The sequence below is a fragment of the Uloborus diversus genome, chromosome 1 (assembly GCF_026930045.1).
Source record: "Uloborus diversus isolate 005 chromosome 1, Udiv.v.3.1, whole genome shotgun sequence".
Lineage (NCBI taxonomy): Eukaryota > Metazoa > Arthropoda > Arachnida > Araneae > Uloboridae > Uloborus > Uloborus diversus.
This window is the reverse complement of record NC_072731.1, coordinates 243,739,906-243,756,714: the sequence shown is the minus strand read 5'-3', so window position 1 is coordinate 243,756,714 and position 16,809 is coordinate 243,739,906. Positions and strand designations below refer to the sequence as shown.

Here is a 16,809-nt window from a genome sequence, read left to right as displayed (position 1 = left end):
CTAACCCCATCACCCTAACGTTACCAAACATGACCTACAATTGCGTTTTCGATACTTTAATTTTAAAACTTTTTCAGGATGCACCTCGGCTCTCACTCCCTATAAAATACCATTACAGATCGACTAAAAGTTCGTTTATTGGACTTCAATTTCTTAAAATTATCATAGTCAGACTTTTCGTCAATATCTGATTCTCAGACAGTTCTAGTTTATTGATCTCGCGATGACCCTGCTCACAAAAGCCTAGTTTCATGTTTTTCATTTTAAATTTGATTTTTTTCCATACATATTTCATTTTATCTATTTTAATTTTTTTTATTTTTTGCTTTTAATTTTTATAGGGAATTCGTACTTTTAGACGCAAAGAATGATTAGTTTCTTTATCACTTTAATTGGAGGGGGCAGAGCCTGATTACCTCAGGGGCATGTGGGGCACAGGCCCTTCCTCTTAGATTTCAGGGGGGGGGCAAAATCCCCTTAATTTATCATGTTAATTAAAAATAAATAATGATTTCACTCAGAATCTAGAGTACAATGATATCATTGATAGTTTTGCAAATGCCAAAACAAGGAAAAAATCTATTTGTTGTTAAAAATTCGCCTTAAAAGTGTGATCTGTTTGCAAATCAGAAAACCACTCCAAATTTAGTCTGTATTTACTATTAAAAGTTATATGATAGATCATTTTGGTATTTACGGTTTACTGCAAAGATTAACCACATTTATATATTTATCGTATACTACTATATCTCTTCTACTTTTTAAATGTATATATTACATTGTATGTGATATGAGGTACCACCAAATTTAGTACGGTTGTGTAAAAACACAAGTATCGAAATATTTTATTGCTTCAACATATAAAAAAAAGCTGGAATGGGGGGGGAGGCACAAAATGAATTTCCTGAAATAGAAATGTGCCCCATGTCCAATGTCAGGATGATCAGGCTCTGGGGGGGGGGATCTTGCAAAGTAAAATTTGGCTATGCCCCCCTGTCGGGCAAGTTTGCCACCCTGTCGGGGATTTCCTAGCGCCACCACTGTTTTTAGAACTTTACATTTCAGCCCAAATAAGAGTCAAATTTTAAGAAAAACCAACACAAAGCAGCACACACTAAATATAAAAGAAAAATTGCGTATTGTAGAGCACTGGAGCTGTTTTTCTTAAATATAATTTTATCTGCTACATTAAAAAAACTAGTATGTTGTGGCCATCACGAAACTTTCTTCTATATTTTTCCTTTTCTGATCCCTCCCCATGCTTGACGAGGAAGCAATATTCCTAACAAAAACAAAATTACACATGCAAAAACTTGACGACCATCCCACTGTCTGAATTATTGTAAAAGCAAAGCAAAGAGCGAAAATTGAAAGTTATTTTAAAAGCCTTGCTTGAATTAATTACAAATATTTTATTTATTAACAAACATTAGTGGCAACAGTTAAAAATTTTAAATCATTGAGATAATATTTCCGATCATTTCCATACAATTAAAATCACGAGAAATACGCAGACGACAATCTATTACGATTTATCTTTCTTATTGTTGCATTAATAAAACTATTTTTATTCGCAAAAAAAAAAAAAAAAATCAACACCTCTTGGAGCGATTGGAGTCAAAATTGAACCAAAGCCTGTTTACGTATTAGTACAGTAAAAATAGGGGTCGGACCCAAACATCCAAAAAAAAAAAGCTAAACCTGATGCAAATTGTTTATTACCCTCCCAATAAGAACAGGTAAAAAGTCCCACCCCATTGTGCGTCGGGTTTTGGAATGGGGGGCATCTAAAAATTGCTGTTTTGGGTATTTTTCCAGAATTTTTAGAGTAAATTTAAAGTGAGAATATTATGTTTTACTGAATTTATAAAAGCATGACATTAAAGGTGTTTGACCCCCAAGAGAGATGACATAACCCACCAATGCTACAAAGCCCCCCTATCCCCGTAAAACGAAACAGTACCCCCGAATCCCCCTCCATACATTTCATATGGAAACATTATTTTATGCTAAGTTAAAGTTAGAAATCGAATGTGTCCATCTTCCAAGATCGATGGTGCACCTCATCTCAAAGCTACAGCACCCCCCTCCACCAAATAAAATACATCCTCACCCCCGCCCCCCCCCCCCTTTTCTTTCAAGTAGAAGTATTTCATGCAAATCAAAAATGCATTAAATCAGGACTGTCCACCCCATAAGAACAGTAGCTCACCTCCCAAAACGATTTTTTTTTCTAAAATATTATCCTTCCCCCCCCCCCAACCCCATCTAATGGTGCACATTTGATTAAATGGCCAGAAAAATTACGCTGAACTGTTTTTTTCATTCAAATGATTTCTCCTAAGCTTGTAACAAAAAGTCTTCGTTATCAAGATGTTTTTTGGAATCTAGATCCTCAGCAAAATCGTTATTGTTGCAGCTATGTCTCACACAGTTTGTGCATATAATTGAGCACTTCAGCACTTTCAGACTTTTCAAACATTCACTATATCCAATGAACTCCTCAGAGCAACCACAAGATTTGAGACGCAGAAAGTCTTCTAGAGCAGAAGGCTAGGCTGTTGTAATAGGACGCAGATTATATTTCTGTGGTGCTTTCTTTGCACCCATCAAAAATGACACTAGCTTTCCCATACTTACAAATTACCTATACACTGCATTGCTGTCATATTTCCTTGAAGCTCACAGATCATTACCAAAAACATCATCAAGCAGGTATCTTCCATCTATTACATATGAGGCAGTTGGAAGCAAAGGGATGCAAGTGGCAAAATTAAAAATTTGAAGATAACCAGTACAAATGGTTGGTGAACCTCTCCTCTATCTTGAGGCAAGAGATGGTACTAGTAGACCTGGTAGTTGCTTCTATACAGCATGATTTAGAAAAGAAAATCAATGAAAGCCTACCTAGGATCTTATCTTTAAACGCGTTTTATTCTAAACTTGAAAATGTCCACTTACATCCCTTTGCTTCTCACTGCCTCATATATGACACCAGCTGTTCGTTCTGTGATGGTGGATGAACCTTTTGCTTCAGATAATAGCACTTTAACGATACAAGATTTCTTTCCTTCTGAAACCAGATTCATCGAATACTGATGGAGGATCAGCGCATAACTCGTACCAGAAGTTTTTAACATTTTGTTATTCCATCTTTAATGGTCATATCATTCGGTGTAAAAGATGGTTTGGGCTTACACATCTTTACAGATAGTAACTACTCTCGTAACAGAAGCTAAAGACATAACTGTTTACCTCCTTTACAAAGAAATGCCTCAAAATTGTTTGACTTCAATATCCTTTGATGTTACTACCCGAACGTTAAAGGTCTCATCGCAACTCACCTTATCGTCAGCTAGCAATACCACTACCAACTTAAAAGGAAAGAAACTTCTGGGGGCTTTAGAAACGGATTGTGATTTCCTAACTGGGAAACAAAAAGGTGTAAATATTTAGCATTCTACTGTTGTATTGCTCATTGCTCTCATCAAGACTTGTTCTATCGTTGAATCACTACAGGTTCTAGACCACCTGAATTTGTCACTGCGTTAGATCGTTGGATAGCTGATGTTTTAGCTGATGTTTGATGTGATCAAAAATTTTTGTATCGCATAATGTACTCAAAAGTTTGAGATAGTGTTGCAACTATATGTCCGCATGTTTAGCATAATTCACATAACCAGCTGCGTAAAAGAGAGGTAGCTCGGTGTTTGCAAATGAGAACCCCCACCGACTTAGAGAGTGCAGAATTGCAATATTGCCCGTCTCACTATTGGCAATTTCGGTTTGTCCCCCCTTACGGTGATGGCAAAAGATTGTAGAATAGTTGAAGTTTGTTAATCGAGAAGAAGAAGGGAAACTTTGGTCAATTTGGACTTTTTTTATGCAGAACAGGAATTTTGTTTTCCAGCGCTCTAAACAGTTTAATAACTCCAGTCGCAAATAATTTGGTTACTGAGCTCGCTTAGATCTTTTAGAATTATCATTCTTACATTACCATATCATTGTGTGGTATTTTGTGCTTCGGAAAAGTTTAAATCAGGGAAATTTTTTCGTGAATTTCACTGCAATAGTTGATTTTAGAATGTAAATTCAGGGTCCCCCCCCCCAAAAAAAAGCGATGGCGCACCCCTTAAGTGTGACGGACTATCCATCCAGAATAAAAGCCCTCAAAAAAGAAAGAAATACCCCTTGAAAAAACTGCCTTAAAAATTCCAATGACGCAAAGCTGCTCCATAACCCCCCCCCCATTCACCCTTCCCCCGCAGGTGCACCCCTGTTAATTAGAATTTTTTTCTGTGAGAGTTTATTATTTTACTATTTTAGAGTGGCTTCTGCGAGGTTTGAGAATTTTTTTTAAGCAATGGAAATTATTTTTATTTAAATAGAGGATTATTTCGTCCCCCCCCCCCTTCCCCCCAAAACCCGACGCGCAAAGTGCTGGGACTTTTTACCCCTTCTTGCTGGAAGGGTAAGAAGTAATTTGCAACAGGTTTCACCTTTTTTTTTTTGGATGTTTGGGTTTGGCCATTTTTTGGCCTAATTTTACTGTACTATATGGATTCACATATATTCCAAATTTCAACCAGAACGTAGCATTACTTCTTGAGATAGGGCACTCACAATGGAAAAAAAGAACGGGCGATTGCGCTACCCCCTTTTTAGCTGTTGACACCAAAATAAAATCAGCTCTTATACCCACTAAGGGCTACTTGTCAAAAAATTTTTGTTTGATTCCGTTCGTTATTTCTTGAGATACAGCAGTCACAATTGACGACAAAAAACGTTCTATAGCTCAACCCCCCTTTGAGTTATTGACACCAAAATTGAATCAGCACCTGCTCCTGTTAATGGCAACATATGGACCAAATTTTGTTTGATTCCGCCAGTTACTTCCTGAGGAATAGCAAGCACGCGTAACTCAAAAAACGTCCCATTGCTCCACCCCCCTTGGAGGAATTCGCGCCAAAAACTAATGGGCACAAGTTCACATACGGGCACATATGTGTACCAAATTTCGTTCGATTTCATGCGGTAGTTTTTGCTGTAGAGCGGCCACAAAAAACTGGTCACACACAGACGTGACACACATACATACATACATACATACACACACACACACACACACAGACAGACAGACATTTTCCAAAAATAGTCGAAATGAACTCAGCACACCTCAAAAAGTTCGAATCCGTCAAAATTCGAAATTCGAAAATTTGCACGAATCCAATACTTTCTTCTATATATTAGATATAGAAGAAAGTAAAAAGAAAAACCACTACGAATCATTTGCATGTCCCTCCAAAACAGCGCCCAAGGTTTAAAAAAAAAAAAAAAAAATTGAAGCCCATATTTTCAGTCTAATACTGTAGTTGCGGGGAGGGGGGGGGGAGACAGTCCAAGATATTTGGTTTTCTAGGGAAAATAATGCAAATATTATGTGAATTGGTTTTTCAACCACTTTTCTATTGCTGATCTCCCCCCAAGGTGAGTTCTAAATATTTTTCCACCCAACTACTGAGCTGTTTCAACACAAATAGGAAATTAAATAGATTTTAAGAAATGTCAAACAAAACACTAAATATAAAAGCACCCACTGTCATTGTAATTCAAAAGGGATTTTTTGTAATTAATTGATCGCAAAAAAAATACACACCATAAATAAACACTGCACCCCTTTCTCGATTTTTTTTTTTTTTTTCCATGCATCCAATGATTGCTCCTTAGAAAAACGTGGCAAAATGACCTAAAGTTGCGTCTTCTAAAGAATGGGTAAGACGTATGATCACACGAGAATTAATTGTTCGAACTACATTTGTCGTGTGCAGGTGAACGGTAGTATCTGCAGAAATGAGTTTTCGAGATATTTGAAGAAATGTGTGGTGGATTCAATACTAACAATGGGGAAATGTTGGAATTGAAGGTTTTTTTTTAGCGGAAACCAAAAAAGCTAACGTACAATAGATGACAAAAATGCAATAAAATGAAAAATTCGCAGTTACTGTCCTTTACCTGCCCACGTCAGTGTACACTCAGGGTTGAAAGCCTGAAAACTAAAATACAGAAAACTCGCATTATATTTGTGTATCCAGATATTGACAGAAAAATAATTATGCAGCAGAAAAAGAAATCTTCTCAAACCATTTTAATGATTTAATAATGGTTTTGTTTCAAGAGCTGACATCACACGAGTTTAGAAAGCAAAAAGCCTTGACTCATTTGGGAAGGGTCAGGAAAAAACGAGACTAGGCAAGGAGTGGCGTTCTAGTCTCTTTAGTTCGAGGTCATCATTCAAAATATATTAACTAATTGTTGAAAACTTAATTCCGCATTATTCCAGGCACAGCAAACTAAAAAGTATTACCAAGAACCAAGTTTTCCCGCTGAGACTGTTGCACAATTTAATCGCGTTATTTAACCCAGCAAAACCAATCAATCAAAATCAGTCACAAATCCAGAGTTGAATAAAAAAGCAATATTTTTCCACTCTTACAGAATCACTGATATTAATATAATTTCACTTTAAAAAAAAGCTGATACTGTTTTTGTAGGTAAATGGTTGACTAAACCAAGGGTCGGTAACCTTTATGCGATTAATAGCCATTTCTTTTTCTGATGTGTAAATTATTTGTTTTTAAAGAGTCAAATATGTATACAGTTATCATTACGTTTTGAAAAAAATTAAAAATGGTTATCTGCGGTGCAATTTTTACCCTATATGTTAAATGTTATAGTGCATATATTAGATGACTTAAGTTGAGGTGTAGTTCCCGCCTTGTAGACGAGTTCGCTTCTTGATTATCATAACGTGGAAAAGCGGAAAGATGCGCCAAAGAGCATCATTGTGACGTCATCAAGACCACGCCTTGTTTGCAAAATCGGACATTTTAAAAAATTAAAAAATAACTATAGGGAAAATGAAAGAATGTTCTGGGTCCATGGTTTTTTTTTTTTTTTTTTGCTTATTCTATCAATTTTAGTGACTAAAAGTAGTACTTTTGACTGAAGGAAACAATCCCATTATTGCCCACGGCAACTTTTGCTTTACTCTTTATCCGATTTAACTTATTATTAGGAAAAATTGGAATTGTACATAGCACAGTCGCGTGCTTTTAATAACATTTGAAAGGCAACTTATTGAAAAGAAACGTATGAGTATCAATAGGTTTTTATTTTTCCTACTAAAAAAGGAAATGAAAATATTCATCATGTAATAGATTAGCAACGTCTCCCCCCCCTTTTCACTTCGTAGTAAAAAGTTAGAATGTATTCGAGCAACAAAAATTTTCAGCCTATAATTCCATTTCACTCTCTCCTAATGACTGTTGAGCTGCTTTTTCAGCCCCGCACACGGACATCTACGACTTAAAGCACAACCGAAATATCCATTTTGATAATCTCCGAGTTAATTATTACAAGTTTTCCCGTGACGTCAGTAAAATTAGCGACTTTTATGTAATTTGAAAAAACTAGGATTTCTAATTGCCTAAAATCTTATCCAAATGATCATGATCACTTAAGGATCGTATTCATCTCGAATAGAAACGAACGAATTGGTTCAGTAGAATATTGATGTTTTAAGCTTTTGAACTTACCTGACTTAACAAAATGGCTACCGCGCAGATTGAAATTCCAAGTTTATTTCAGTGTTTCCTAATGCAGATAGTATCGCGTAATTAAAGGGGAATGATATCAAGACAGGAGATTTGAAACTGCTTTAAAATATCATTCGAGCGAACTGAAACCACACAGGACCCTTTAGCACATTCTAAAAACGCAAGGCTGTCGACGGCGCTGTATACAAGGGCCCTACAAATTCCAAATACACACTGCCCCCATGGGCGAGCGCCGCCACTGAATTACAAAGTGTCCCCCTCCCCCAGTTTCGCCGACACAAACCCCTCCCCCCTGCTTCCCTGTTTTTCCGTTTCAAACAAAGATTTGATACATGAAAAGGGGGGGGGGGGTTAAAGGTCGGCGAAACTGGGTTTTACATCCCCCTCCTTTTTTTTCAGATCGATACACATGACAATTTATGCAAAAAAATGAAAGTAACTGCTTTTTCGACAATGTCACTTAAAATTCAACACAGATACGGTCTTCTTAGGGAAAATATAGCGCATTTGCTTGCAGAAAGTTTTTTCCGAAAAACTGCTTTTTCAATATCTCACAAAAATACGTTTTTTCATAGCTTATATTAAGTTTCTTGACGTTTTTGATGGCCAACTTCACTAAAGTTCGGTGGGTTCAAGTCGAGAACCCCCGGATTGACACCAAAAGGATTGAAACGCGTCTCCTAGGAAGAAATAAAAACACTTTAAACCTTTTACGAAACTGTTGACAGGTTTATCGGCAAAAGGATTCAGTTTGTCGCAAGAAGTTCCGACAAGTAAGCAGCAATCGATGGCTCGTTTCGACCCATATTAGGGGAAGGAGGTCATATTTAATATGATTATCAGACATTCAATTCGAACTACAAAACGGGGATTTGTATAAATTCAAAGTTATTACCTGCTAGATCAAGGCTTTTGGCGCGTCCGAAGAATGCCTCCATTGTGAAAACATTAAGAAAATTCTAGTTATCTCGAAGAAAAAAATGCTAAGCATCTTCGACTGACCCGATGAACTCACACTTGATAAGATATGGTGTTTCCACGGGAAAAGCGGAAGATAAGAATGGCAATTGGAAAAGATAATAAACATAATGTTTTTGAATAGGCTTTAAAACAGGAGACAAGACGCAATTTTTACATTTAGCTGGCATATGAAACACAGCTCTTTTAATCGACCAAAATGTTTTTGTTCTCAGTAGCGAATTAACACGCTTGGGGGCTCGTCGTAAAGCATTTTCGTGGGTCCCCTCCTCGAACGTAGACTTTCTTTTTAAGTGCAGTTTTTTAATCCCTTTTCGCTCTTTTGTATTAGGGGCTTCTCCAATTGCAACATGGTAAATTCACCACTGATTGTACTTCATTATTTTGTAATTCACAACACTTCAATATAGAATGATTTTAAAGATAAAATCATCAACAACAACGTACAGTAGTGTAAAAGCGTGGGGAAAATGCGGGGGAGGGGGGCTTGCAGATTCCAACACAAAGCTCATTGAAATTTAAAACTTTGATTTAAAAATAGAGGTGACGCTTCCAGTTAAAAAAAATGTGATGTGCCCCTTAACTACACCACTAACCAAGGGCAATAAATATAGAAAATTGCAGTCCTGCAAGTTTGAATTAAAAACAGTTCCCTTTCTAACGATATTTTAGCACTTTCAATAAAAGATATTAAAAATATTTTAAAAAATTGAACTATTTCTGTTCAAGTCCTTTAGCATTTAAAATGTTTTTCACTTTATTCTTTAGTAATTAGAGGCAGTTACAAGCAAAGGGACTTTTAAAGTTTTGAATGAGACACACAGGGTTTAGTTTCTAACAAAAGTGCAGGAACTTCTGTAGTCCTCAGAACCCATTTTCGTGCGTAAAAAAGAATGAATTTCATCACTAATAGATTAGAATTCAAGAGAAATTGAAAAGTACAGGAGCTCAGCTCCCGTGCAAATTTGAGCCCTGGAAACACGTGCTAAGTTCAAACCGTGGGTACGCTTTCACTGAGTGTTTTTTAATCACGCTGGATAGCAGAACCTACTGGGGTTGCTAGTACCATGTCTTGCAACAAGTGTGCACAGAAGAGAGTTTTTCCTTTCAAATTTGAACCAGTTATTTCCAAATTTTTAATTTCGGCCCTTACACCTCTTTGCTTTCCAGTGCTCCACTTATTTTTATTAACTTTTTCCATTTTGAGACTTTACTGCTATTCAAACTTATTTTTAAATTTTTCGCTTAAAATTGGATTTCCTCAAAAATTAAACAAATACTCAAAACTTGAGAAAAAAAAATTTAACTTACGACAAGAAAAGAGATTAGTGACGAAGTAATTCCGAACGGGAACAGCTGGAACTACAGCAAGCTTTTCGTCTGAAGTTGAAGATAAGGTGACACTGTTACCCTCTTCCAGAAGCATGTTGATGTTGCTGCACGATTTTTGATAACACAGTATTAAATCCGGCACAAAATTAGCAACTCGTCGTTATTCGACGAGGCCGTCGTTATCCAAACCAGACAACTGACACATTTACAACACAAATAGTTTCCACCGTCTTTCCAAAATTTAATTTCGAATAATAGTCTGCAGGTGTAAACTTCCGACAACACTCTGTTTCCATACAGACCTTCGCAACCAGCACATTTTCTGTTTACACTCAAGGTAGGTCTGCAAGTGCATTCTGTTCAAAGCGGTGACGTCACATACAAGCACGACGAGTAAAAAGAGAAACGGCTAACCCCACTTCTACAATCAATTTATATTTTTCAATGATGGATAATATTCACACCAAGTTTAGAACGACGAATGGTACGTTGGTATTTACTTTTTATCAAGTCATTGAAGATTAACCCGCCGTCGCGTGACAGCCTTCCCGCGGATCACGAGCGCTGAGTGAATCAAAAACTCCGCTGTCCAGTGGGAAAGATAATCACAGGGTTGCAACTGACAGCCATTCGCTTCACTGGACAAAACGTTCGCCAATTGTCGCCAATAGCAGAAAGACGTAATATCAATTCATACATCAGATTTTTGAAATATAAGATTTTTTTTTTCGATTGCGAATTTTGTTTGTGCAAAATAATTGCTCTTCATTAAAGTGAAACAAAAATAGTTGTATTTCAACAGGCCCGTCTATTGAGCTTTGAACCCCCCCCCCCCCTGCCTTTGAAAAATTCACGTTTTTCCAAATTATTGGGCGTGGTTTTTGTTGTTTTCCGTTAAAATTTACATTGAGTATGCACCACCCCAACCCCCCCCCCCTGGAAAAATCCGAAACAACGGTCATATATGAAAATGAAATTTCATCTCTAAAATTAAAAGAATATTAAAAAAAAAACATTGTTCAGTGTTTCAAAATTTCAGGAAAGAATCGTCTGAGAAATAAATACGATATGCAACAGAATCGTTGTGAATTTGGATTAATTTTATCACTAGAAACATCAAACTTTTCTCATTCTAGTAACTCAAAATTTTACGTAACAAATGAGAGAAAAAATACTCATTCCTTTTTTTCTAATTGATACAAACAATAAATATTTACAACTGGGAAAAAGTTAAATTACATTCTAACTATTGAACACTACAAGACTTATCTTAACTTGTTTAATTTTTTACTTTAAAGAAAGAATAAATTAAAAAAATTCTTTCGGGAAATCGTAAGGAAAGAGCCCTCTCGCATGTATTTATTTGAAGAAAGACTTTTTTTTTATAAACAAGTAATTTTTTACTATCTTTTACGTCCGAAGTAAATGGAAGAGAATATCGACTTGAAATAATTCCAGTTTTTACGAATTTACACGTTTTCAAGGGGTGCCCATCACCCCAAGTTCAATGGCGCTAATTCAACTCCAAAAAATTTTTCAACTTTCCTTCCCTTGTATGTTTTTTATTTTACAGGTCTCTTTTTTATTTTACTTATTTTTAATGCGTTTTATTTATTTATGTTTTTTAATTCCTCTTACTTTTTGTTTATTTATTTATTTTTAATTATTGTAAGCATTATTATTATTTTATTAGAAAAGTTCTGTGCTACGCCAGTGACACACACACACATACACGCACACACAAACTAAAATAAAGAAATGAAATGTAAACAGAATAAAATAATAAATAAAATAAAAAAGAAATCAATCAAAAAAATTTCAATAGACAAATTAAAAAATTCACTCCAAATTTTGACGGCGCAACTTGCGCCATACCCCCCCCCCCCCTTGTGGGCATCCCCGGATGTTTTACAGGGTGCTGAATGCATTTTGATAATTTTTGGAAATTGGAAAGTCTTTGCGGGTGCACATTTTTTCTGGGTGCTTTAACACAAAACGTAATGAAAGGACTCGATCGAAATTCGGAACACAGATGGACTTCGACGGGAACTACTGCTTATTAGGTTTTGGTGTCCAGCGCTGCAAATGAGGTTTGGTGCAATTTAAAGTTTTTCGGCAAAGGTAATTGCTATATCCACAAACAAATAATTTAAAGTAGACACCATCCATTAAACGTTTGATAGAAACTCACTATCAGGAATAAGAAAGCGGACACGATGGTCAAAAAATGAGACAGGTTGGAGACATTTTGGCGTCTTTATCGCCATTGCTGTGAAATTAAAGAACCAGATTAACTAAATTTTCAAGGAAAAACACAATTGGTTGAAAACCACCTTACGTAATGCCACTCTATTAGGGGAGTTGTCTCATCCGCCATTTTGGTTTCAAACGTGGTAGTTGTCATAACACCAGAATCAAGGTTCCCACATAGGGATTTTTTTTTTGCAAAGCCAAGATTGAGCTCATAAAATTCAGAAGATCGTGCATCTTTTTTTTTTTTTAGAAGAAGAACTTGCTGCAAACAAGAACTAGCTCCAGCACAGTTATACAAGAAAAGTTATGAAAAATTAAAAAAAAGAAGAAAAATTAATTTGAATTTTGACCTCTTGAATTCAAATTATGTTTTTCGCAATCACGAGTGTGTGTATGTGTATGTAGGCGTGTGTGTTTGTGTATGGGGGCATGTGTGTTTGTGTGTAGGGGGCATGTGTATGTGTGTAGGCATGTGTGTTTGTGTCTGTGTGCAGGCATGAGTGTGTGGGTAGTTGTGTGTATGAGTGTTTGTGTGCGTGGGGGCGGGGTATGTGTATGTAGGCATATGTGTTTGTCTCTGTGTGCAGGCATGAATGTGTGGGTAGTTGTGTGTATGTGTTTGTGTGTATGTGTAGGTGTCTGCATGTATCGGTGTGTGTATGTGTTTGTGTGTACGTGTGTGTGTAGGTATGTGTATGTATGCGCGTGTGTGTAGGATATGGATGCAACCTGGAGACGGTTTTCGCTATAGGAGCAGCATCGTGAGGAGCCGGTCGACGGTGATGCTGCAGAGGGTGGCGGGGGGAAAATAAAATCATAGGACATCAAAACAGTCAAATGAAAGCTATAAGCAATCGTGATTGCTCAAAAAAAAAAAATAATTAGAATGTGATTAGGTGTTTTTAAATTCAATGTAATTAAAAATCCTCAAATGGCTGTGCTGTGTGATTGTCGATCGCAGTTAAAAACTTCGACTGCTTGCGCGTTCTTGCTAATCCTACTACCTATTACGAAGTAAAGCGTTCTGTTTCTTATTTGTCTCGTTGTTTATTTCTCTGTTTCATCTGCTGTCTCCCCGTGGCGCAACTATAGAAGTATCTAACAACTAAAACAAATGGGGATCGGTACACCTCAAATTGGCGATGAAAACTCGATTCATGTGTTCGAATGAATCCAATTCTTTCTTTAGTGCAAGGAAGCAAGAAGCACAGGTCCGGTTTTCAAAGCTAACTTGAAGTTCAATAGGAACAATACAGCCGATGAAAATAATCTTGCTAGTTTGAAATTTGTACGCACCTAAAGCTCTGGTTTAGGAATTCTGAGAAATACCCACTGGCTAACAAAGTCACAAAAAATGGTAGCCATTTTTCTTAAAGTATGCACGCAGCGAAAAAATAGAATCCTATTCTCTATTAGTAATAATAACAACAAGTTAAAAGATTATGTTACTCTCTCTCAAAAAAAAAAAAAAACACAGGATAATTTTTTTTTTAACAATAAGCATACAACAAAAGGAAATAGTTTACAAGTTTTTAAATGTAATAAAAATGTAGCCAATTATAACTAAATGAAAGCAGATGTGAGAATTCGTACAGGTTTTGGTTCATTAAATTAGAAAATTTCTGTCACCTGACACGATTTTTTCCAGGGAATACGGAATTGTTCAAGGTCGTAAATGCAAAATTGAACTATTTTTCAAAAAAAAAAAAAAAAAAAAAAAAAACGCGATCGTATAAGCCGATCGTTTTTGAATACAAGTAGGTGTAAAAACGTCAGTACTGTCTGACCACGGATTGTATGGAAAGACAAGCATCCGTTTTACAGCCGGAAATGGAAGAATTTGTGATTTTGTACCGATGTCAACTTTTGCAGAAGCAGTCTCGTTCAAATGAGCGGAATACGCGCATCAAATTTTTACTTTTCCCCTTTAATCACATAGATTCGTCTTATCTGGATGTTTCAAAATTCCATGCAATCCGTGGTTGGACAGTATCATTGATTTTGTCACTTAAATTGAATTTTTTTGGTCAGAAACGGTGAAAAATAATTTATTTGTACAAAATTAAGATTAAAAAAAAAAAAACGCTTACTAGACTTGAGAGAGGGCTCAAATAGGCGATATTATTTTAACTAAAAGGAGCACACATGAACAAATACAAAAGGGTAGGGAGATGGGGCTATCGCCCTTCCCTTGAGGGGTTCTACCAGTAATTTTTAACATTGAAGTTCTAAAAGTATTTTTTAGACAATTGTGATTAATTTAGTGGTTCTCTCTACCAGAAACGTTTCGGAATTTTTCAAACTTTTGAAGTTTCGAAAACGCATTTTAAACCATCTTTAGAGGAAGAAATGAAATTCAAGCACTTTCCACTGCTACTTTTTGGAAACTGCAGTTATAGAAATGCAATTTTAAACGATATTCGATTATATTAAGGGGAGAGGGTTCGAAGACTATGTAATTTTTCCAAAATTGAAGTTCAAAAAACGCAATTTCGCCCCTCCCATAGATAATTCATGGATCCGCCCTTGGAAGCACATGATCGTCACTTTTGACGACTGGGATTTGATTCTTTAATAGCCATTTTCAATGAAATGGTCACCCGTTGGCTACTGGCAACCGCTAATCTAGAGCTTTAAACGCACCGATCAATAACCACCAAGCCAGAAGAATATTAAAAAGTTTAATAACGCAAACTTAATCACCACGCTTTAGCCCGCAAGAACCCAATGACGCCAACAAAAACTATAATTCTCAGAATGTTATTTGAAAATCGTGTTTACTTCTGACAGCTGGAGACAACCAGCTTTTGCGATCGTACAATATATACCTGGCAGGTCATGTACCCCCGCGCGTTGTTTCCATACGCCAAAAGAATATTTCAATTCAAATAAAAAAGAAACAAAATTACGTCGTCTGCACGATACGACGATTAGAGGACGGGTATGAATATGAAAACACTGCTCCGAACTGTAAAGAAAACGTTGGTCACTAAGGGCTATAACCTAGCAACGCGCAGAAAATCGTGGTATGCGAAACACCTATTTAAAACAAGTGACGCATTAAAATTGCTACTTTTCTTCATGCTATGTGACGTTAATTCTTGAAGGACAATTGTCCCCCCAAGTTAAAATATCAAATACAAATAATTTAAAAAATTATTTTTCCCCACTTTACTAAAACATCGGAATCTTTTTATTAGCAGAAAAAGATGTATACTTTAAAAAATATATCATATACAAGCGGATCGAACGGGGAGAAGGGGGGCAACCACCCCCTTACTTTCAAAAGCAACAGGGCTTTTGTCCGTCCAATTTTTAAGGTCAAAATTAGTGATCGATCAAAACATGATAATATTGATCGATTCACGTGTTTAAAGAGAGAAAAATGGACTTAATAAGGGTGGTGTTTTATATTGTTTTCACGATATTTCATAAAAATTAAAATGGAGCTTTGTCTGGGAAGGAGGGAGGGAAGGATTCAACTGGGGTCATCTGTCCCGATTTTTTTTTTTTTTTAAGAATTTCATTTATTCAAATACTGACGTTAAATTTCAATTGCACAATTAAACCAAAGTTAATCATAGAACGCCTGCAGATTTGTGTTACATTTTCAGGGTTGGCCGAGTTGGAACCAATTGGGTTGGATCCAATGGGTGTTTTCGCAAAAACCCATTTAAAAAAACTCATTTTTTAGCCCACTTTTGGGGTTTTTTAAATTTTCTGAGTAGTTTGTAAAAAAATTAATTTAAATACTTTCACAATTTAAACTTCTTTTTTATTTGTTCTTCACCACAAACAATGAACATAAAAACTGAATTTTGAACTTAAATAGTATTTCTTAACTCTTAATGGCAGTTAAAAAAAATACTGCAAAGGTTTTTAAATAAATGTATTTAACTTTTTAATCTAACTGATCAATAAATAACTCGAATTATCGTACTAAGTTTGTACAGAGGAAACTGCTCTAGCTAAAAGGTTTTCCTGTGAATTATTTTCTGCAAACCAACACGGCACAAATCTCGAATAAACAAGGTATATTTTTTAGAAATTAACAGTAACAGGTTTTACAAACATTCGGACAAAAAAACAGAATAGGATGTACAGCATTTTCATTATCTTACGAAAAAGTTTAATATTTCTTTGTGTACACAGAAATAGAAAAACAGGCAACATAAAATTCAAAGACATGTCTTGATTGAGGTGGAATTCAGTAAAAAGGGATTTAAACTACTTGAGGTTCTACAGTAGTTTTGCGTAACAAAACGAAATACAATAAAGTAAAATGCAAAAAAAAAAAGTAGTAATTAAAAACGAACAATAGATTTCATCATTCGAGAAGTAACTTCGTCTTAACTGTAGGTAATCATGGAAACTAAAAAATTCTGAAACTTCACCATTCTTGGGTTTTGTCATCTTTTATACTTTTCTTCAGAAAACACTGAATTTTCCAGCTTTTTTTACCCCAAGACATTTTTTGTGCTTTGTCCATATACTTACGCTACAATATGATACAAGTACCCCACATTTTCCCTAAAAAAACACAAAAAAAAACACATTTCTTTTTTAAAAAATCAGCTTTAGTTGGTTTTTTTGGGGGGTTTTATTTAAAAAAACCCAAAATACCCTGGGT

The 16,809-nt window shown here is 35.8% G+C and overlaps 1 protein-coding gene across 7 annotated transcripts in view; it reads right to left on the bottom strand.

Moving 5' to 3' along the window:
• Window positions 1-16,809, bottom strand: part of LOC129234218 (phosphatase and actin regulator 4B-like) — a 162,390-nt gene that overhangs the window by 92,318 nt on the left and 53,263 nt on the right. For 2 of the 7 annotated variants that reach the window (XM_054868142.1, XM_054868143.1), the window contains exon 1: window positions 9,906-10,473. The exons of the other annotated variants lie outside the window; for them this stretch is intronic. In XM_054868142.1, coding sequence (XP_054724117.1) covers window positions 9,906-10,020 — 115 coding nt within the window. In that variant the 5' untranslated portion in view covers window positions 10,021-10,473. Of the gene's footprint in view, window positions 1-9,905; window positions 10,474-16,809 lie in introns of those variants that run through there. 7 annotated transcript variants of the gene reach the window in all.